This window comes from Plecotus auritus (assembly GCF_963455305.1).
Source record: "Plecotus auritus genome assembly, chromosome: 7".
NCBI lineage: Eukaryota > Metazoa > Chordata > Mammalia > Chiroptera > Vespertilionidae > Plecotus > Plecotus auritus.
The window spans coordinates 75525463-75549939 of record NC_137774.1 but is presented as its reverse complement, the minus strand read 5'-3'; the positions used below and the strand labels follow the sequence as shown (position 1 = coordinate 75549939).

Here is a 24477-nt window from a genome sequence, read left to right as displayed (position 1 = left end):
TTGCTGGCTTAACTGGGGAAGAACTGAATGCCAATGGGGACTGTGAAAGAAGAGGCTCAAACATAGAAATTGGTGGATCCTGCCGAAACCGGTTTGGCTCAGTGGATAGAGCGTTGGCCTGCGGACTGAAAGGTCCCAGGTTCGATTCCGGTCAAGGGCATGTACCTGGGTTGCGGGCACATCCCCAATAGGGGGTGTGCAGGAGGCAGCTGATCGATGTTTCTCTCTCATCGATGTTTCTAACTCTCTATCCCTCTCCCTTCCTCTCTGTAGAAATATCAATAAAATATATATTTAAAAAAAAAAAAAGAAAGAAATTGGTGGATCCTGTGCTACTGATGACCTTGGGCTAACTTGGACCGTGGTTCTGGATGTTCTGGCCTCTGACTTTGGAAATTCTGTGTGAAAATGGAGGTAGCTAATTCAAGATCACAGAGTAAATGCACACAGTGTGCAAATGCACAAGAATAAGGCCACTTAGAGTAGGGATAGCTCATGAATAGGGTGAAAGGGTTTGGGACCACGTGAACTTTGCCCACTAGTGTGAAACCTATGTAAGTTATGTTATGTAGCAAACTGGATTTTGCAGATAGAATTAAGATTATGGGCCTTTAAACAGGAGATTATCTTGGATTATCTAGGTGGACACAAGCTAGTCACATGAATCCTGAAAAGCAGACTAGGAATGAACCAGAGAGATGCCATGAAAGAGGCAGGGTAGGGTCAGTCCATGATACACACTCAAGCCGCCTTGGCTGGCTTTGATGACATAAAAAGACATGAGGTAAGGCATATGGTGGCCTCAGCTGCCAGCCAGCAAGGAAATGGAAATAGTTGTACAACCGCAGAGAAGTGAATTCTGCCAACAATCAGAATGAGTAAGGAAACAGACTCTCCTGTGGAGCCCCCCAGGGAGCACAGCCCATCAGCACCCTGATTATAGACCAGGGAGACCCATGCTGGACTTCTGACCCAAAGAACAGCAAGATAATACATTTGTTTTGTAGAAAACAATGGCCTTATGGAAATTAATTTAAGACAGCAATAGAAAAATAATGCAACTAGATTTCAACAGGATACCAGCTATGATCTATTAAGTTTGGCTGCCTAGAAAGGCTCTGTTTAAACCTCCAAGACCACCTTCTGGGTTTTGTGAAGAGAAAACCTTTTCAAGTTGGCAGAGCCAATCTCAGAGATCATGGAGACATGTGCCACCCTTGCCATATCTGGTGTAGATCTTACAGGTGTTTCTTAAGCAACAGAAATGTATTTTATCACAATTTTGGAGACCAGAAGTCTGAAATAAAGGTGTCAGTAGGGTTGGTTTCTTCTAAGGTACCTTCTCTTGACTTGAATATGGACATCTTTTCCTGTGCCCTCGGATGGTCTTTCTTCTGGGTGTGTCTGAATCCTAAGCACCTCTTTTTATAAAGACACCAGTCCTATTGGTTTTTGGGACAACCATATGACCTCATGTTACCTTAATTTGCTCAAGGCCCTGTCTCTTAAAACTGTCACATTTTGAGGTACTGGGAGTTAGGACTTCGGCATGAATTTTGGGAGATGCAATTTAGCCCATAACAACAGTGTCATTCAGTATCTGTAGGGTGAAGCTAGGGCATCAAAAAATCTTACCAACTAGGTTTGAGAAAAATGTCATTTTTCATGAACACTCCAGGGAGCTGTTGGTGGGTACTATGGAGAGGATTAACTTGGGGACATGTGATGAGCTTACATAGCCCCTCCTCTACCTGCAGGGACCTAGATGCCTCCTTGTGACCGAAAGGGAGACTATCTTACTTGTGCAGGGAAGGAAAGGGCTCTGATTACCCCCAAACACAGACCTCTATCCTCATGCCTCCCAGACTCATGATGACCCAAGAAATGGAACAAATGTCCGTAAAATACCCAGCCCTGTGTGTGGCATAAGCAAGCAGTTTCCTTTGCTTGGTCTGTAAATACACAGAAGCATCAGGGAACCATTTGGGGGAAACAATACAAGAGATGGCTTTTAGGAAACATTTACCAAACTCTGCTCTGCAATTCTCCTGAAGTTTAGTATGTCACCCCAGGCCACCAGTGAGGATGGGCTCCTGACTAACATCAGCAGAAATGAGAGGTCAATGGAAGGAAAGGAGATCACTTAAGGGAGGGAAGGGTAACCAGGCTCAACAATAAGGAGGGGACTCGGGGGATCTGGGTCCAGCCCTGGGAGCTACCACCTCATTCAGTCTTTCCAGGATATCCCTGCGGAAAGGCACCAGATACCAGCTTGTTATGTTTGTTCTTTTGGGCATTCCAGCACTCAACCTCTGTTATGGTTTAAATGAGTGTGTCTCCCCAAAATTCATATATTAAAGTCCTAACCCCCAAGGGATGGTATTGGGAGGTGGGCCTATGGGAAGTGATTGGGTCATGAGGGTGGAGCCCTCAGGAATGGGATCATTTCCCCGTGGAAGAGAGACCCTCAGAGCTCCCTCACCCTTCCAAGTAAGGGTATAATGAGATGTCTACAGCCCAAAGAGGACCCTCACCAACCATGCAGCACCCTGATCGCACACTTTCCAGCTTCCAGGACTGTGAGAAAGAAATCTCCACTGTGTACAAGCCACCCAGTGTGTGATAATTCGCTATGGTATCCCAAAAGGACTAAGACAGCGCCCGAAGTCTCAGGGAGAGAATCCTGTTGGCCTGCCTTGGCCATATCCAGAGCCCTTGGCTGGATTCATCATCTCTCCAAGATGAAACACCTGAGAGGAGAGAATCAACCCCAAAAGGACAATGGAGTGCTGGCTAGCTCAGGGCAGGAGGGTTTTCTGACTGCCGCAAAAAGCAAGCATGTGTCCACTACCACACTATTCACTTCCACGCACCCTCCACACAACCACAGCCTGGGTAGGGTTCTCTCAGGCCACGGAGGAGTGTGGGGGCCTTGCTGTCACAGTGAGACTTCCTCTTTCTGTCCTCAAGTAAAGGACACTACAGAATGCCTATCTGCTGCTTGCCCCATTCCCCTTCCCTATCGAATTAGCTCCCCCCCACACCCTGATTGGTATTTAGATCTCTGAAGAACAGAGCAGGAAGAAAATTCTGCACTGAGGCATCAGTCACAGAAATGAGGAGCGGCTATGACAAATTGAAATGTCAGCATTATTAGCCGTTTTGCTTGAAGCTGAATGAAACCGACTTAATGATAAAACCAGAAATGGGACAGACTGGCTCTGGAAAAGGAGTATGATGACTCCAGATAATGGGCTAAAATTAAAGCAAGAGGAAGGGAGAGTGAATATGAGGCCAAGTGTCCTAAATGGGATAATGGACGTCTTCCCCGGAGAAAGTGTGGAAATTCCCGGGAGTCTCAGCGGAGGGCAGACAGTTAACACGCATGTGAGTTACAGGGCTCGGCTTCCAAGATGAGGGAGGTGGCTACCTGGACCTTTCTTTATGTAGCCAGGCCTCACAATCCATTTGGGGAAATAAAATCTGTAACAAGTTGGCTGGTTTCCTGATCCGTTCTCCTTCATGCTCATTAATTTAACAGCCTGGAAAATATCGGGGCCCACGTAAGAGCAGTAGAGAAGAGTGTGAAATGCCAGGTCTGATGAAGACGACATTCTTTTAAAATATGTTTAAGTGTTTGTGAATTTCTTGTCTTCGTGGGGGAGCTGTCCTTGGTGGTGTTTCTGGCAGCCTGAGTATCTGCAGTGTCCACATGTGGAGAGCTCATTTCTGTGGGACATATCAATGTGCATTGTTTTTGTTGTTCTTTGATGTGAGTCCAAGGCCTTTTTATTTTGAGTGACTTCTCTACTGATAGGAATCCCTCATTCTCCTTCCCACACAAACCTCATTCACATTTCAGAGTCTCCAGTAGAGATCAACCAACCATGGCCCAGGGGCCAAATCTGGCCCACTGCCTGTTCTTATGAATAAGGTTTTATTGGAACCCAGCCTTGCTCATTCATTTTGCCTCTGGCTGTGTTAATATTACAGTGGCAGTATTGAATGGTTGCAGGAGAGACCATATGGCCTGTGAGGCCTCAAATGGTCATTATCTGGACCTTGTATATCTCCAGTCTATACTGTAAGTCCTGGTTTTGTTTATTTATTTATTTTTATTGGTTTCAGAGAGGAAGAGAGAGGGAAAGAGAGATAGAAACATCAATGAAGAGAGAGAATCATTGATCGGCTGCCTCCTGCACATCCCCTGCTGGGGCTCAAGCCCCCAACCCAGGCATGTGCCCTGACCTGGAATCAAATCTATGACCTCCTGGTTCATAGTTTGATGTTCAACCACTGACCCACACCAGTGGGACAGTCCTGGTTTTATTTAAAGTGGAGTGAGGATTTCAAGTTATATCTGAAAGAGTATTCCTGCAGATTATCCCTCTTACAAGGTTTCTGAGGGTTTCTTTTTTCCACTAACATTTTTACAGTACTCTCGCTCACAACTAATCAAAATAATATTTAAGACTTGCTTTCACAGGATGTTTCCAAAGCATTAACTTAGTTTTTACAGAAACAGCTCTTTTTCTCACTGAGCTCATTTTTCATCAGTTTCCATAATATTCCACTAAATAATGTAATTATAACAACAAGTGCAGCTGACAGGGGCAGGTCTGGGAATACATGCCACCGACTCTTGGTAAGCAGACCCCTCAAGAAGTGAAGGCAAAGGTAAGGCTACAAAGCAGCCACTTCCCAGGATGCCATGGGCATCTGTCAATGTTTTATAAAAGGAGTGAGCAGTATGTGTTAATCTAGTAAATGTGATAAGTGGAGGCTGATTAGGTAAACTTCTTCCATCCACATCCTTTCACAAAGCATCTCTCATTTCAGATGTTTAGCAGTTTCACGTGTAGAATTTTGTCATGGTTATTTGACAGGTGCATACTTTCTCTACTGGCCGGTAAGGTATAGGAGAACAGGGACCATGTACCAATATATCTCCGCTATCTTATCAAAAACTATGGCAGGACTTGGCTGGTGTTGCTCAGTGGATTGAGCCTAGTCCCACAAACCAAGAGGTCGCCTGTTCGATTCCCAGTAAGGGCACATGTCCTGGTTGCAGGCTCATCCCCTACTAAGGGGCATGCAGGAGGCAGCTGATCAATGTTTCACTCTCATCGGTGTGATGTTTGTTTCTCTCTCTCCCTCTCCCTTCCGTTCTCTCTAAAATCAATAAAAACATATTTAAAAAAACGACTCTGGCAGGAACTCCTACAGCCTAAAACTGTGGTCAATACAACCTGTGAGGTCTGGCCAAAGACTGGACGCTTACATTTCTTTCCCTGCTGTCCTAAGAGCATCGGGAAAGGGTTGGGCATTAGAAGGATGGGGGGGATGAGAGACAGGGAAAGGTATCTCCAATTCTGAGAGCTCACTTCCCAGCCAGTTGGAAAGTTTCATTATCTGTGTCTGGATGAAGGCAATGGGTTTAAGCCAAGAAGATCATTAGCATTTGCATTCTGCAATCCACATCACTCTTGTATCTAGCAGAAATGAGAAACTCATTTCTAACTGGCAAATTAAATATTGATAATGCAGATCTGCTCTGCAACATCTCCAACACGCCCGCACCAGAGTTTCAGTGTTTCTAAAACTTCAGTCATTTGCATTACAGTGTCGCAATTTTTGTCATAACTGCGGGCAATATGTAACATTATAAAGTTATTACTTATCTTTAAAGCAGCTCATTTTTAACCTACATACTAGTAGATGTAGGAAACTTTGCCAGGGAAACGTTGTGTTGCACTCTAAATGGAAAACAAGTTTCAATCATCAAAAATAAAAGTTAAGGGGTAAAAAAAAAAAACATTACTAGCTAACAATTATTAAAAACTTTTCTACACCAGATGCTGTTCTAACAACCTCATACACATTATTTCAATCTTGGTTCACATATGCATACACACACAACTATTGAAATACTTGCAATTATTATCTGCATTAAACCTAGGGGATAGTGAGGCACAGATGACTGGAGTAACAGGCACAAGGACAATTGCAGAATCTAGATTTTATCTCAGGAGGCCTAGGTCCCGCCCCCCCCCCCCCCTTCTTCTTCACTACCGCACTTCGCAAACAATGTTTTCAAAGTGGAGACAGATGCTTTGGCTGCTGCAGGCTCTAAGCCCGAGGCACACTCCCATTTGGCTAAAAAGAGAGCTTAGAAATTGTTAGAGACTTGTTAAAGAGACTTTACCTTAAACTTGTTTCCCATAGATAGAAAAAAAATTGAGAAAGAATTGGGAAGGGAATAAATAACCTTCCAATTGATTCACCCTTTCTTCATGACTTGATGTTTACCTCCTAAAAGCCGTGAGCACCACAGGGTCAGTGTCTTAACACGTCCAGAAATGTTGAACTACACATTGGTGTAGCACACCCATTTCCCATGATCCTTTGCACAGCTCTGCGCTCAGGTCTGGAGGACACAGGGACATCCTTGGGGATATTTACTGTCAATGGCTTTTTGCCTGTTAATCGAGCCCTCTCTCAATAGTTGGCCCTGGGCAACTAGGTTTATTTAAACTGCTTCCCTGGGCCCAGCTGACTGGACCAGAGCAAACCACTGGCCCCAGCTGGGCCCATCAGATCCTTGTCTGGGAATCTGTAATCAGGATGCACCAACAGTTAGTCCTACCCCTGCAGGACTGATGCAGCAGGAATCTTAGGAACTGGAAGGGGCCGTGTGCACAGAAATGCAAAGAGAGCCTTTCTCAAGAGAGAAAGGAGAAATAAAGACGGGGGATGAGGAAGAACTGCCTGTGTCTGACAGCTCTCTGAGTCTGAGCTCCCTGGGAGGCCTGGTGCATGCTGCGTTTTCTGCTTAGGCTAGCCCGAGTCAGTCCTTAGTATTGGCTTAACTAAGGGAGAGGCGGGTGAATTTTTTCCCTGAGGACACCACCACCATCAACTACAGAACCTGCTTTTAAAACTGCTTTTCAGTGTGGGGAGCTGGGTGGGAGCCATCCGTACTGCCTGCCTGTTTTCTGTTGTTCATGTGGCATTACCCCCAGTGGCTCTCTCATGCCTCTCCCCTCCTGGTTATGAGCACACGTGTCTTTAGAAGTGCTTTATGTGAGTCATTTCATCCAATCAACAGTCCTCTGAGAAAAATGTCCCCATTTTGAACATTGGAATCTGGAGCGTTGCGAAACTAGGTAGCATTAGAACTAAGACAGGAACCTGAGTCTATACCTAGAGCTCCTGACCACCTCTAACTACCCCTCATACTATGCTGACTCCTCCGGGATCCATTTGCCATAGTGTTGATGAGAACTGTGGTCCATGAACCGATTCTAACCCACCGGAGAGCCAAGCCTTTGCCTGCCAAGTAGTAGCAGTGTTCTGACCGAGGCTAAACAGCCCCCAAAACAACATCTGGTACTCACAGCACAAAAGGTCCTTTTGTAATCAAATATTCTACAGGAATGCTAACAAGAGCGGTCCTTTGGTCCCCTGCCCTAGAAGCACACGATCTTTCCAATCAGTAGGTTGCTGAGGGAGACAAGGGCTACTGAGGTCATGCCATTTCTCTCTTACTTGTTTATTTGTCCATTTGTCAGTTCCGGATGCCGAAGAGGTCAGTGTTGATGGTTGGGTCATGGCAACTGTACAGCTAGCACTGCCCCACCTGTTAGCGGAGATGTTGGGACCCACTGGTCAATGCAGCCCATGGAGTCAGAGGCACTTCATGCACAGATTTCACGGTGAGTTCTCTGGACCATCTTTCCAATGGAATCCAGTGACAATTTCAAAGACAAGCTCAGAACCAGGCTCAGTCTACTGTAGACTGAGTAAACTTGAGATGGACAAATGGACAAGTTGTTTTTGTGTGTTTGCTGTTGTTGTTCTCTATTTTGCTCATTGAGATCATGAGCAATCCCAACAGCCTTCTGAGAAGGGTGAATCATTGTTAGGAGTAACTGGCTGATGCCCTTCTCTTGGAAAGTGTAGGGGCTAGGAAGCTCCTGGACAGCCTCTCTGGGGCTGAGCTGGGGTCTGCTGTGAGGTGCTTCCTGTCTGCTGTCTATCCAGGAGGCTGAGAGGAAACTAGCAAAGACAGCATCCAGGATGCTGCCAAACAGCATGAGGAAAAATACAGAGAGAGAGCAAAGCTGGGTAAAGTGTCAGTGAGGATTGGTGGATGGGATCTGTGAGATAGGAAATTAGCAGAGAAAACATCTATTGCAAATTCACAACCAGAGTCCAGAAACTTGCTGAGGCTTTATTTGGGGGCCCCACAGTCATGCATTCGGGATGAAGGAACCACGTAAAAGAGTTGGCAGGAAACCAACACCATGAGCGAGCAACACAGAGGGCCCGTGTGGATGCTGCTGTTGCTCTCTACTGGGTAACTCCACCACATACATTCTCCTTCCTCCTGTTTCAGCAAGTCCTGGTTTTGTTCAGGTGACAGTGTGCCTGTTCCTGGAAATAAAATATGGCCGCTGTAGCCAATCATTGAGATCCCCGGTCTGTGGGAATGATTAGCATAGGTTTTGGCCAATGAAATCTAGAAAAACATTTGCAGGGAAGGTTTCTGGGAATGATTTTTCTCCAACAATACACAAGAACTATTAAGAAAACCTCCTCTGCCGTATCCCTCCTGCTGAGGGTGTTGTCATGTGAGCAATTGAAGCTCCTTCGTCTTGGAAGAAGGAAAGAAAGGCCAGGAGAAGCACAAAGATTCCAAACCACGGCCTGGCTACCAAGACTTCCCAGAATCAACTTGGCACTGGGAGGTGATGAAATGCTTTTATATCTTATATAACACTTAGTTTTTCTATAACTTGCAGACTATATCATTCTAACTGAAAAAAATAAAACACACACACACACACAAAAAAAAAAAAAAAAAAAAAAAACCTGATAAAATTTTCAAGAGTGTTTCTCAGAGTATGTTCTTGATCCAAAAATGTTCTGTGATCAGATGAGTTTGCAGGAAATTGTGCATTACAGCCATCTCTCTGCATTTCACTTTTGCACATTAAAGGCTCTGAGAAGTCCTGCAGTTAAAAAAACAACAACAACAACACAGTACGACTGTCTTTAACTTTGCATTTCCTGAAAATTAATTAATCAAGAGAATCCGGTTTTAAACTTTATAATAGAAGAAATGTCCATTTTGGAAAAAAAATTAATTTTGAATTTGTGAAAAAATAGGACCAAGTAAAGGAGAAAAATAAAGGAGAGCAGTAGGAGCAGGTCTTGGCTATGCCAATCCCTATGCAGTGTTCACCTGCACCAAGCATGCAGGAGCAGCTGCATCTTTCTGCATCCTTTTCTGTTCCCAGAAGGCCAAGAAAAAGGGATGCCTTTTACAAATACCCACTTATATTCTGACAACCTGAGAGAATGTACTAAGGGGGGAATATAAGCTTGGCAACATGACGGTGGTCCAATCATATTGCAGACAAATCAGGAAATGCCGTTTGATTGCTGTATTTAAAACATGTCTTAAGAAGGGTGGCTGTCCAGCAGACCGCCTACAATGATGTGGGCAACTAAACAGATAACCGCTTTTCTCCCGGTGTCTCTCTTTCTAAGAAAAATATAATGAGATTAAGGAAAATGCATTTTATTGAGGTGGCCACATATTAGCATCAGATCAGAACCAAATTTCTTTCATTCTGCAACCTCCAAAAAAATGTCTCCTTAAAAAACATCACCTTGATCAAGAGAGTTTGTTTGTTTTTTCTCAGCTAGGAGAGGGGCTGCGTATACACAGAAGGCAGGAAGAAAAGGAGGGAGAGAAGAAAGGCAGGAGATCACAGAGAGAGACAGAAGACAGGGAAGGATGGAGCAGAGAACATATCCATAGCCCCACTGGTGTGGCTCAGGGTTGAGCGTGGACCTATAAACCAGGAGGTCACGGTTCAATTCCCGGTCAGGGCACATGCCAGGATTTCGGGCTGGTTCCCCAGTTGGTGGTGTGCAGGAGGCAGCCGATCAATGATTCTCTCTCATCATTGATGTTTCTCTCTCCCTCTCCCTTCCTCTCTGAAATCAATAAAAATACGTATTTAAAAAAAGAAAATATTCACAGATGAGGCATAGGTGTCAAGGGAGAGACAGTGCATTAGGACATTGCTGTCTCCCAGGAAGGGACTGGAGATGGAGGATCGAGTGAGAGGAAAGGGAACCCTCACTACACCCCCTTAGGTATCAGTTAAATGTGAACCATGTACATCTGTATTTCTTTTATTTAAGTGTGTTACCTATTCATTCAAAACATAAATTAGTTTAAGATATGTTTTTAAAAAGTAAAAAGCCTGCCACAGCAACCCAGACAGAACACCAGTTCTTGCTCTTAGAGATGGGCTCCCACGGGGCATGCAGAGTCACCCTTTGCACTGAACTATATGACCGGTATATGGAACCTCCACTTGAATTTATTTCATGTCATGGGAAGGGCTCCATTGTCGCTCCTAAACCACACCCCTGTTGACACTGTCCTCATCGGTGCAAAATAATGAGCCCCTCAAACCGCACGCAAGCACTTCCCTGCCTCCCTGTCTGGAATGTGCCAGCCGAGTCTCATTTGTAATAGAGATTTTGAAATGATTTTAATGTGGATGAATGTTGCAGGGACTCCTGGAGACAAAGCACACATCCCTCTTGACCTAGTTCTGGTCACTATCCCCATTCAAACAGGAAGAGAAAGCTGAAGTGTTCATACATTATTTACTCGGATGAACCAGTGATTCAGACGGCAGAGGAAAAGCAACGAGAGAGATTGGGAAAGCTTAACCCGTCATGAAGGCTGCTTCATGAAGGCATCACAGCTGATGTGGGCACAGGTGCATAGGAGGGATGTGGCGGGACATGAGAGGTGACTATAGAGGCCCGTGCTGGGAGACCAGGTAAAACACATATGCATCAAAGAAAAAAAAATCATCAAGTCACTTCCTCGGCTCTGTGTAACTGGATTCTGCAGTTTGTGATGTTTGTTAAATGGAAGGATCTCGCAAACCTGACACCAATAGCAACTTTGGGATGGAAATAACGCTACGAGGAGTCATTGTCATCTCAAGACTGGCACTAAGTGAGCGCTCTGGAAAGTTACAGTGATGTCAGGGTTATTGAGCGCATTTTCCTCATTTGTTAGATCCTTTTGAGCACAATGGTTCCCCCGACCCCAAACCACGCTGCTGTCATTTTAAAAGCAGCAGATCCCCTTCATTTTTATAATAATGTGGAAACAGGACCACGAGGCACATTGTCCAGTAAAAACTGCCAGCATCTGTCAGTGACATTAAAGCTAGGCTAATTATGACTTTGAGCTCATCCATCCAAAACATGAATGTGTTTAAAAACACACACTAATGGGGATACCCCACCCTGATGTTTCCTGATATACCGCACCCGTGCCAAGAAGGACATCAACACAACACCATGGAAGCAGACCAATGTCCCCAGCTCCATCCAGAAACAAACCATTCTCTCTTTGCATCTACTAGTAGCATATCTGAGCACTGGGTTTCATTTTTAAGAAGGTAAATCACATAGGACACTTTAAAGTCTGTCTCTTTCTCCTCTATGCACAAATGCCACAAAAGGAAAAGGTCTACGGGGGGCAGGCATTCCCCTAGAACATGCCGTTGACATCTGAGGGGCTCACCCACCCCAGGTCACAGCGAGAGGACCTTTCAACCACTCAGCAAACAGCCTGGTAGTCACATTACGAAGGCAGCAAGACATCTTTTTGACCTTTGTTATCACTTAGGCCTCGTGTTGTACATAAAACGAGTACAATGATGTCAAACAAATTTGAGAAGAGAAGTATTTATTGCTGAATCTAAATCAAAAAATCCATATCTGCTATAATGGCACTTCAAAAGGAGATATACTGTATTTACCAGCCCAATCAATACCAAATTAGCTGGGATAAATATTTTCAACGCTACCAGGCTGCAGACGAAGCCCGCTATTTAGAACCCCATGTCTTGGGAGAGACGAGGAAATTTTTGCTTATCACACAGAAACGGAAAGCAGGAAGTGTTCACAAGCAGGTGCACCTACCCTTAGCTGCTCTCTGTCACAATTCATCTGCTGTCTTGAAACCTACAAAGAAAAGGAAAAGAGGGGGTGGAAGTCAGAAGGTTCTGCATCAAAACAACATGAAAGGGAAAAAGGAAGTTGCTTCTAATCACTGGGCTTAAAGCAAACCCAGGATTAATTAATTGCCTATTTACATTTTTCATTAGAACTCATTTTTTTTTTTTCTGTAAGCTTCAGTTGGCTTTTCCATTGTGTGATCCAGAAACAATTAGGATGAGCCGGTCTTGGAGGGCATAAGGAAAGAGGTCCAATAGAGGGAGTGGAAGGTGAAAACTGCCTGGGGCAAGGCTCCCTCTTGGCATGCCCCCACGCCCCACCTTACCCTGTCTACCAGGTTCAGGCATCCTTCCCTGAGGCCCATTCCAGATGGTTGGGAATAGTCACTGGGCACCACGCAGTGTCTTCTCTGATGTTAAGGGCCAGTAGTGTTATCTATGTGTCTTGGCAACTGGGTTACATTTTACGGTCTAATTCTAAACACATGGTAATAAGCCCCCATAGGACTGTGTTGGGGATGATTCTGAGCTCAGTGCTCATACTAGAGAGACCCTGATTGATCGCTGATATCGTCCCTCCGTTCCAAAAGGAGAATTTGGGATATTCACACCATGCATCGCTTATCCTTCCCTACCAAAGCCTGCTTCTACAAATCTAAAATGCTTCTCCAGGGTGATCATGTAGTTGATTGTTCCAACAGGAGAATGTGTGTGAGTTAGAGGAGTGGGTGGGCTGTTGCTTGTGCCAGCGACAGCATATGTGAGTGGGGATGACAAAGCAAGAGGGAGCATATGGTCACCCTGCCTCTGTGGGGACTGCGGACTCTACCTTCCACTCAGACAGCGAGGCTGAACTAAATCTCAGGTCTGCACACACAGTGTATTCTGTGTGTTTCTGGTATTTTCTTAACCGATAAAGCCCCCCCTGACTCCAAGCACCTGACAGTATATTTCAAGTGTTTGAAACTTTTACTAAAGGATAAGAATTTCTTGGAACTGACTTTTGATGTATATTTTATGTATTTTGAAAGGAAAGTTTCTTTTTTTTTGTTACCATCTTTCAAACAAAAACAGGAATCTTTACTTAGGATATGCCAGAGCCCCCAGTCTATAAACCAGTGCTCTGCCACGTGCCCTTGAACCCAGAAAGATCACCTCCCAGAGCAGCTCCCAAGAGCATAAGCAGGGATACACAACACATGTTTCTTTACATGGCAGTTCCCCGCAGCATTACATAGGAAAGAAAAGCATTGTAAGTATGACAGTGTAGCAATGAGAACACTGGCCATCGATGACAGCGTACTGATTTGATGACATAAGGCACAGCATTGGGAACCATGGTTTTGAAATAGACTCGAAAGGCACTATTTAGTTTTTTTAAGAAGCGACAAAGGTGCACAGATGTTATGACTCCTGTTTTATTTTATAAAAACAATTCAAACAGATCATGAAAGAGAAGGAAGAAAGAATAAGCGAAAAAGACTGGGAGGAAATATATCAAAATATTAAAAAAGAAATGAGCACCACACACACACACACACACACACACACACACACACACTGGATTATACATTTGAAATAGGTGACTTCATGATAGGCTAATTCAATTGCTGCAAACTGTTAGAAAGTGAAGCAGGGCAAATCCATACAGATAAGTGGTTGCCATGGGATTTGGGGGGAGGCAGGTGGGGAGAAGCATGGAGAGACTACTTCCTGGGTTTGGAGTTTCCATTGGGGATGATGAAAAAGCTCTCAATCTAGGTAGGGATGTTTGCACAATATTGTGAATGTATTTAACACCCCTACATGGTACAGTTTCAACTAGCGAGGATGGTACATTTCATTCTATACTTCTTTCCCCACGATAATACAAGCCAAGTGGGTGATAAGGTTCTGATTCTGGGTACGATGGAATGAGCACACCTCACCCGCCTCTCCCACTCAGAGCAACTATAAATCCTGGGTGGGTGGCAGGGAGCAGTCACCTTAGGTCTGTGAAGAGCCCGCAACAGCAGGTGGACTGAGGAAGAAGACCAGTATTCAAAGTCCCACCAGACAAGATCCAAACCACCCCACCCCTCCCAGGACCTCCTGGCCTCCACGTACAGAGCCACTCACCAGGCCCTGAGGGAGGAGATCCTCCTCTCTGGACCCGGGAAGTGGGCAAACTTCCTTCGATCTCTCTCTCTGCCCTCTGTCCACTTGGCCCAAAATGCAGGCCCAGTTGTAGAAGCACATGAGCAGAGGAAAGGCACCAGCTTTCTGGTGGCAGACAGAAAAGCAGAGTCTGGGGAAAGCAATGATGTTTTGAGGATCCCAGAGAGGGAAGAGTTTGGGCAAATGACACAGTGTAGTACTTCTGTGAACTCCACACTCAGCCCTGAGTCACATGTAACCACATAGAGAGCACAGACCAGGAGCACTGAGCTGCTGTTCAGGCCCAGAGCACTGCTCAGGCCCAGACCCGCCCCTGGGCTGCACACATGGGACGCACCCAGCTATCACTGCAAAGCACTGTATTAGCAACAAGATCCACAGAAAGAGGTAGGAACGTTCAGACTGAATCCAACTGGATTGATTTGCTGATAGACCAAAAATATCAACAATTTCCACAGAATTTCAATACGACACATGGTCTCCAAACGTAATAGTCACACACCCAGGACACAACCAAAATTACTCTGCATACAAAGAAGCAGGGAAATCTATACTCAAAGGGGGGAAAGATGGTCACAGACATTAACATGAAAATGACAAGGATGTGGGAATGATCAAATAAAGATTTTAAGCAGCTTTTATAAAAATGCCCCAACAAGCAAAAAAAATAAAACAATAAAAACAAATGAAAAATTAGGCAGTGTTATCAAAGAAATAGGAGGTATAAAGAACCAAAATGAAATTTTAGAACATTAAAAACAATAACCTAAATTAAAAAAAAAAACACAACTCACTGAATGAGTTCAAACCTAGAATGGAGATAGCAGAGAAAATTCAATTAACTTGAGTCCATATCAATAAAAAGTATCTAACCTAAACAACAGAGATAAAAAAGGGGAAGGGGTGAAGAGAAGGAAACTCAGGGACTTAGAGAATAATGCCAGAAGATATAACATTCATGTTACTCCAATTCTAGAATAAATACAGTGTTCACTGAAGAAAAATTATTTGAAAAAAATAATGGCGAAAAACTCCCCATATTTGACAGAAGACATAATTCCCCAAATACAAAAACTCAACAAACCCTAAAGAAGTAAACCCAAAGAAATTCATATCCAGCAATAATCAAACTGTTGAAACCTTAACACAAATAATAAACATACACACACACACACACACACACACACACACTTTCTTAATAAAAAGTCGAAGACAAATGATACAATACTTGTGAGAAAGCAAGAATTCTATCAGCTACCTGTGAATTTCCCCTTTAAACAGAAAAACCAAAGCCAAGGAGGCCAAAAGAAGGTGGCAAACAATTTATTTTAAGTGCTGAAATCTACGAAGTGTCAATCTCGAAATCTATGTCCCATGAAAATATCATTTAGAAATGAAGGTGAAATATTAAGAAACTAAGAAAATCCATTGTCAACAGACCCATTCTGAAAGAATTGCTGCAGAGAGTTCTCCAGACAAAGGAAATATAACACCAGAAGGAAACTTGGAACATCAAGACGAAACAAGAGGAAAGGAAATGATAAACATGTGGGTAAATATAAACACAATACACTAGTTTACTCCCCTGGAGTTCTTTCAAATAGGAGTAATGGTTGAATGAAAAAATAATAAAAAATACTTAAAAATTGTCGAATGAGGTTTTCAGTGTATATGTAATACATAAGATAAATCAAATGTAAAAAGAGGAGGACAAGGGACTCATATGGATATAAGGTTTCTACATTCCAATTGAAATGGTAAAATATTGATTCTATGTAGACTGAGAGAAGTTAAATACAATGTGTATTGTAATCCCTAGAGAAACTGCTTTAAAAATACAGAATAGTGAGCCCTGGCTGGTATGGCTCAATGGCTAAAGCATCTGCCTGCAGACTGAAGGGTCCCAGGTTGTATTCCTGGTCAGGGCACATGCCCAGGTTGTGGGCTCAATGCCCAGTAGGGGGCATGCAGGAGGCAGCCAATCAGTGATTCTCTCTCATATTGATGTTTCTATCTCTCTCTCCCTTTCCCTTCCTCTGTCAAATCAATAAACATATTTTTTTTTTTTAAAAAAAAGTGATATACCCAAAACAAATGATATTGACTAACTGGATGTTTGTATGCAGAAAATAAACTAAACCAAACACCTTGACCTCAATCTCACACTTAATACAATAATTAACTCAAAATGGTTCATGTTTCTAATTGTAAAATATGAAACTAAATGAGAGATGCAATTAAAGAGTGGGGGGCAATACTGTTTTCTTAATGCTTTTCTGTAGTTTCAAAAATATCCTTTATGTCATGCAGGGCATTTATAATTGGAAAATATTTTAATATTGGTACTTTGCAGAAATGTAGGTGTTTTAAAAATGATATGGTGATAGTAATAGCTCTCATTTTCATTACATAAATAAAATGCTTTATTTAATAACAGGGTTAATATTTTTAACATCTGTCTTCAAAAATCACAAGGGCTGTCAGACTCATTGAGCACAATAACATTTAAAGAAACAAGTAAACTTCCGACCTAAACCATGTGAAGTGAAGCCATCTTATAATGTTCCTATTACAAAGTCTATCAAATGCAAAATTCAACAGTAGCCTTGGAAATAGCTATGTTGTCCTACAAATAAAGCTGATTAGCAAAAATGAGGTTTGAAGATTAAAAAAGGCCATGTGAGTAATCTCTATAGTGGACATTTGTGGGCTTGGTTTGTTTGTTTGGAGTTTTTTATGAGTTTTTATTTCTTTTATTTTTATTGAGTTTATTGGGGTGACGTTGGTTCATAAAATTATAAGGTGTTTCGGGTGTACAGTTCCATAATACATCATCTGTATAGTGCGTTGTGTGTTCTATGTAGATTGAGAGAAGTTAAGTACTATGTGTATTGTAGTCCGACACACAATCCCATATTGTTTGGCCTATATTCTCGCAATGATATCTTGCTTCTCCTTTGGGTCATGCTCCTGCCCAATGCCATACATTCTTTGTGAATTGGATATCATCACTACCACACTCCACTTGCTGCCTCATAGCGCCCACACCTGCCATTACCTCAGTAACACACCCATCTCAGTAAGGTGACCAGTGACCTCCTCTTCTTCAACGAGTGATCCCGTGCAAGCAGCCAGTTATGCAAGATGGCGATTCCCATCATGAGTCTGTCTCTGTGTTTCACACAACAGTCCCTATAAGAGGCACTAATGCTCTGGAGGCTCACTAAGTGATTGCGAGGCCTACTGAGGCTCCTGCACACCTTTCCCAGGAACCGCCATGGGAGAGGTTCGGAGAGAAAAAGACACCTGCTGCTCCGTATCCTTTGCTGTGGAGGAAGACCCTTCCTGCACGCGCTTTAAAGGCAGCCCTGAAACGCAGCGTACATGTACACTTTACTAAATGTCATTTCATTTGGAACTAACATGAGATATATATATTTTTCTCCCATGGCAGTTATACACAAGCCCATGTTTTCATAGCCTAAATGAAAAAAGGGAAAGTGGGAGGTCTGACGCTGCTCCTTTAAGATGCTTCCAGAGAATCAAATACCACTCTCCATAGGGCTGCCAAGTAAGCACTTAGGAAAGGTTAGGAACTGAAGCAATAAACTTCAGCAGGAGACCCTTTGCCTTCCTGGTTGAACGGCATGTTTAATAGCGGGGATTCATCTTCCCTCACCTCCTATCTTCATGTAGCCAACAGGGCCGAAGACTCTTTCCCAGACTCAGCCTTTTTCATCGGCTCCTGACTTTGAGCTCTCTCTTATCAGTCCTTCCCTATTACCAGTTTGATTCCCCCTCCCACACATCAGACTAGATCTGCAAGGGAAAGGACTGAGTCTTATTTGGCTTTTTTTCCTAGAGATTAGGACAATGTTTGGAAACCATTTATTGGTCCATCCATTCATTCTTTCATATGTTCAACAACAAATACATATGTGTGTATGTGTGTGTGCGTGCATGTGTGCCTGTGTGAGTGTGTATGATTGCACCTTCTGAATGTCATATACTGTTCTATGCACTGAGAATATATTAGTAAAGAGGACTTCTGGAGCTCATTGTCTAAGTGGGGAAAATGATGAGTGAATCGACGGTTACCATACAGTGAACATTTACTACAATGAAAATTTCTGTGCTCATGGCACATGGAGGGACAGCAACCTTGCCTCTGAAAGCTTAAAAAGGTATTAATGTTTTATGCTTGTTTTGCCTTTTAGAAAGTGTATCTAGAGAAAAAAAATGTGGGGGAAAGCTTTCAAGGAGAGAGGGGAATGTGAGAGTCCCAGTGAAGATTATGGAAGTGCCAAGTAATTCAATATGGTGGGAGAATCATGCAGGAGAAGAAACTGATGAGAGATTAACTTGAATGGTAAAAGTAAGAGTCGAAGGAACTATAAAGGCACTAGATACATGAGTGGATAAATATGCATCTTTTCTGGTTTGTAATCATATAACATTGGAAATTCCAGTTTTTAGGACAGTTGTGAATCATTCAGAAGAAAACTAACAAAGCAGTCTAGCAGCATAAAACGCAATAAATCCGATCAATGGGCACTTGTGTACATTTCTCAAGTTCTGCATTTTCATAACCATTATACATTTTTTATTTTTTTAAATATTTTTATTGATTTTTTTTTTCAGAGAGGAAGGGAGAGGGATAGAGAGTTAGAAACATCGATTGAGAGAGAAACATCGATCAGCTGCCTCCTGCACACCTCCTACTGGGGATGTGCCCGCAACCAAAGCACATGTCCTTGACCAGAATCGAACCTGGGACCCTTCAGTCCGCAGGCCGACGCTCTATCCACTGAACCAAACCGGTCAGGGCCATTATAAATTTTTTTAAATAATATGGCATTCTCCTATAAATCCACACTTCAAAGTACCTAGGCTGAGTACTATAATCTGCCTTTTCCTTACACATTTCAGGATTAATATACACTGGGCATGTGGACTCTGAGCTCCTACTTTGTGACTAGCACTGTGCTAATGGAAGGGGATGCAGATATAAAATGCAGAGACATTGTGCATTTCCTAAAAATAATCTCAAAGAGAGGAGGATAGAGATGCATAAAATAAAGATTGTAATGCAGGGTCCTCAGTGTGATAGAAAGAAAAAACAGAGAATACTAGGAGGACCCATAGGAGAGGTGCCAACCCAGCCTGTGGTGCGAGGCATGGTGGAAGGAGGTGAAAGCCAGGAGAGGAGACCCTTGAATTGACCCTTTCTGGGTGAATGAGAGTGGGGTGGGCTGACCTACCGAAGGATCTGTGAAGGTGATATTGTAAACAGCACAGTCAAAGGGAGGACAAAGTAGAGAGCACTGGTTTGGGGGTGGGGGATCTTTAGGGAACGTGCATTCACATTGCAATACCTTTATGTTTTGCTACATTTTAACTATGCTGACAAAAATTATTTTAATTATTTTAAGCATAATAAATGTCACATTAACAGCGGTTAAAATGTATCCAATGTTTACGATGTGCCAGAAAACACGCTACACACTTTTTAGGAAGACCTCAGTTGATGCTCACCGCTTACGTGAGTAGGTAGTTTCCTTAGTTCCATTTTACAGATGGGGAAACTGAGGCACTGGGCGATTTGAATGCTTCCTGATGTCTCAAAGTGAGGAAGTATTAGAGACGGAATTATCATCCAGAAGGCTTGACTTGAGTCCACCTCTGAATCACTAGCACACAGCTCCCAGTGTCAAGGAACCCAACCAAAAACACAGATAACCACATTGTTAACCCACCCCAGCTCAGGTATGTGCTTCATTCATCTATAGCCCATGTTCTTTTGCTGCTCTGCCCTGTCTCGATGCTGCTTACCCGTTTGTGGTTCTCTCCAACACAACACGAAAGGACTGTGTTGTCTGAGTTGGTAAATGCCAGATCCCCACAATTTGCTTTGTGTCGTTTGAGTGGGTTTACACTGAGTTTAAATTGGGAAACTTTCCACCAAATTAGATTTCTCTGATAACAACCCACTGGGTTCTTTTGCCAGTTGAGTTTTCTCCCCAGTGGGGACTAGAGGCTCAGGAATCAGACTGCCCGAGTTCAATCCTGGCACATCACTTGGTAACATTAGCCACAGTCTATGATCTCCCTGCTCACAATGTCTCTGTTTGCATGTGTTTAGCATGGTGCCTACCTACTGTCCAATTTTGCTGTGAGCACAAGAAAAGAAAATCTATTTAAGTACTAAGCAAAGTATGTGGTGGCTCATTTAAATAACTCAACAACTCCTAGGAACTGTTATTACCTTTAATGTGAGAGTCGGGATGGGGTATTCAGAAGGAGCACAAGGCCAAACCATTAAGGAGGGGGGAGTACCACCTGTTGGAGGGCCGGTGGCAGCTTTCACAACACAGAATGGGCATTTCCTTTAGTTCAACATTTCTCCTGCTCAGAGTCTGTGTAACAGAATAGGAGGAGGAATGGGAAGGAAGGCGGTGCTTCTCACAGCACAGATCTGGGACTGGGAAGGATATCAATGCCCATCAGAAATGAAAAGGTTTAAAACACTGTGATTCATCTATAACAGGGCTGGGCACACTTTTTCTATAAAGAGCCAAATAGTGCATATTTTTTTGCTTTGGGAGCCATAGAGTCCCTCTGCTACAGCTACTCAACCCACTGAAACAAGAAAACAGAAACAGCCCTAACTGGTTTGGCTCAGTGGATGGAGCGTTGGCCTGCGGACTGAAGGGTCCCAGGTTTGATTCCAGCCGAGGGCATATGCCTGGGTTGTGGGCTCAATCCCCAGTGGGGGTCCTGCAGGAGGCAGCTGATCAATGCTTTTCTCTCATTAATGTTTCTAGCTCTCTATCCCTCTCCCTTCCTCTCTGTAAAAACCAATAAAATGTTAAAAGAAAACATAAACAATGCACATACAAATGGCCGTGTTTCAATAACACTTTATTTGTGACAGTCAATGGGCTGGAATTGACCTCTGGTCAGAATATGCCAATCCTTGACCTATACAGTGGAATACTATGCATTCCTTAGAGGTTTACTGATATGGAAGGGTATTTATTCATGATAGAATGAATAAAACAAAGCAAACTGAACCGATTTTTAAAATGCAATCTGATTTTTGTTTTAAAAACTTTACGTATACACACTCATAGAAAGATCCATTTGTACATGGAAAACATCTGAGACGATAAACACCAAACTACAAACAAAAGCACAAAAATGCTGTCCTGGGGATAAGAGCAAGAACGGGGATAAAGGGGCAGTGAGGCTGGCTCCTCAAGTTTATTCTGGGGTTCTGTTACCTTATTTCCATTTCTTTCAGGGAACGTGGCCTGCTTTTGTAAATTCAAATGAATAGGAGCCTAATAATATAATTTTAAAAGTTGAGTTATAAGTTTATTATAATGATTAAATGAGAAATTGCAGAACATCAAACTCAGGCCCAGCCTGGCACATAGTAGGTGCTCAATTAATGGAGGTTATAAATAACTCCGCCCAGCACTAAAAGTGTGAACCCAGAGTAGTTGTATTGGCAAAAGTTCAACTCCAGTTTTTCAGAGATCTTATGCATTTTAGTGTGGATTCTCTTCAGTAGAAAAGTAAACCTAAAATAAAGAGAAAGGTTGAGCTGCCCACCCTACTTCCGGGTTCATGAAATGTTTATTAGAGATCTGAGTTTATGAAGACCTAAAGTCCCTGAATATAATGCAATCTGCCACCTGGTGTAATAAAGCCCATTGCTTTTTCCAGATGTATCCTACAATGAGGTGTGTCCCCTGATTCCAAGAATGCAGGATCATTTATGCCAGAGAAGCAGATACAGACCCATCTCCTCGCTTGTGGCTGTTGTTCCTTTTTGGTATAAGGGAGGAAATAAGTGTGTGAAAGTAGCAAGTGCTTAGGATTCAAGAAAGGACGTGAGGAATAATCAATTGAAAAAATGAAAACAAAAAGTCACAACAATGAGTCAAGTGAGCCATGATTAATTAAGTCGGTTCAGGCTCATGCTGTATAAATGAAGAAAACGCTTTCGAGAGAAGGCCTTGGGAGAATCCATGCAACTCTCCCCTAGCATTTTTATTTTATCCTTGGGGAGAACCAAATTCTGCTGCTGAAATCTTGTCTGATTTTGTGAAGGTGCCAGCTTTGGAGGCGAGCCTTGGGAGCAGGGCAGGGGGTGGAGGGGCAGGGAGAAAGAGCTTGGCAAGGCTAAATACTAATCAGAAAAACAAGGGTTTGTTGTTATAGGTAAAGATAAAAAGAGAAACCCAAAGAAAGCCCTAACATATTGAGTTGATGGCTAACAGTGCTTGGAGATCATTTATGCAGCATGTCCTAAAATCTCAAAATACTTATTTTTAGCACTGAACTGACCTGTGGTATGGTGTATGCTAGCACTACACAGCACTTGGTGAGCACTTATGCTGTTCCTTGGAAAACCGCATCGTTTGATGATTCTGGTACTTATAGCAAGAGAGTCACTGTTCTGGGTGTAAGTCACTGGGGAAACGCAAGTGTTGGTTATCTGATTAAAGGGATGTCAGGGGTCAGGATGCCTGCAGAACTGGAGCAAGGCTCAAGGAACAAGTTTTAAAGTGCTGTGTTTTTTTTTTTTTTTTTTTTTTTTTTTTTGGAGGGAATGCTTTTTGCACTTGCTCTTACATTCCCCCACTTTTTAAATACCCCATTAGTGATAGAACAAGTCCCCCGGGTCTGGGACAAAGCTGTCGGGGCAGATGGATGAGACAGACGATACACAAACACCAAGCAAGAGGTGGCAGCCCCTGGCAGCCTCTGGCCAGCATCCCCGGCAGCCTCCTGCATCCATCTGCTGCCTGCAAGGATGCAGGCTCCAGGAGTTGTTCATTTCAGGCTCGATGCTGGTCTTGAAGTGAAAGGGCATCCCCCGGCCACAAAGAGCCAGGCTGGTCTGCAACACGTATACACCTTTACAAGTAAAACCACAAAATGTCTTTGCATCTGATAACTGGCAAGGTGGAGAAACCGTATTGCCTATTATTTATTCTAATAATATACCATTACCCCAGGCACATTTTTATTCTCCAGATTTAATAAGGTATTTTGTGAACCGAGGCAGAGGAGGGAGGCAGAACACAATTGTGGTTATTAGGAAGATGGTTTCTTCTTGTTTCAAGAGCAGAGGCAATCCCCATTCCTTTCCTTCATAATCAAAGGTTATAACTGTGCCCCCCCCCCAACCCACCCAAATCCCTTGCTTAGTCTAAGAAATTTTGAGCAACACTCACTAAAATGTCCTGAGGAACTGAAGGACTTGGCATGCTTCCCTGAGCCAGTCTCCTGGGACCATCATTACCCTATAGTCAGGGAACTGTGATTATATAGCATGGGATCTCAACTAGGATTTTCTCATCATCCCCCTCTCCACATTCCCAGGTGGAAAGAGTAGGGAGGGCCAGGTAGGTGATTTCCATATCACCTGTCTCTACCTGTTTAAATGGAATATATGTGCTCAAGACACTTTCAAGTTAGGATGTTTTAACTGGACCTTTTCCCCCCTCTGGTTAGATGTTGCAAAGCCCTAATGATACTTTTATCAGAAGTTGATTATTTTATAATCTGCATCCCAATTAAATAGATCCAGCAGAGACACACAGGCCAAGAACTCTGATAAATGCAATGCTTAGGGGACAAACCCCAAAAGCCACACTTTCAGGGTTCAAATCTCAACTCTGCTACTTATCAGCTTTGGGACTTGGACAAATTCCTCACCTGAGCCTGCCTGTGCACCCCAAAGTCTCATCCCAGGGTTTGAATGGGTTAATAGTTGCAAAGCGATTAGAAGAATGCCTGTCATACAGAAAGCACTACGTAAGTGCCTTTTCAAATGCAAGGAAGTAAATAGAATCCAAAGTCTATTTGCTGTTGTCTGTTCCTTTCATACGTTGACAGTGGGCTGGGCCTGCCCAGCTGTGTGCTCAGGTGTTGGGTGGAAAATGCCACTGTGGAGAGGACCAAGGTTTTGAAAAATGGCTGATGATTCAGGAACTTTTGTGCTGTGACATTAAGAGGGCGCACCTACAAGGCGCGGAGTATGTCAACAGAAATAAAACATGTGACCACCCCTGTACTAACATAAACAAGAAATCGGACCAATTTTCCAAACAAGGAAATAGGGGCCTCAGTGAACCTCCTGGCTGGTTCTCCAAGCATCTGCCTTCTGCGTCTGCAGAAATCTTGACCTAGCTGTAAGCGGGCTTTTCCATTCCTGAATTCTGTGACTTTACAAAATGTC

General features: G+C 43.2%; 1 protein-coding gene across 26 annotated transcripts in view; it reads right to left on the bottom strand.

The window, feature by feature from the left end:
• Positions 1-24477, bottom strand: part of RBFOX1 (RNA binding fox-1 homolog 1) — a 2122525-nt gene that overhangs the window by 591296 nt on the left and 1506752 nt on the right. For all 26 annotated transcript variants that reach the window (XM_080678210.1, XM_080678241.1, XM_080678221.1 and 23 more), the window contains one exon: positions 12031-12072. In XM_080678210.1, coding sequence (XP_080534336.1) covers positions 12031-12072 — 42 coding nt within the window. The remainder of the gene's footprint in view (positions 1-12030; positions 12073-24477) is intronic.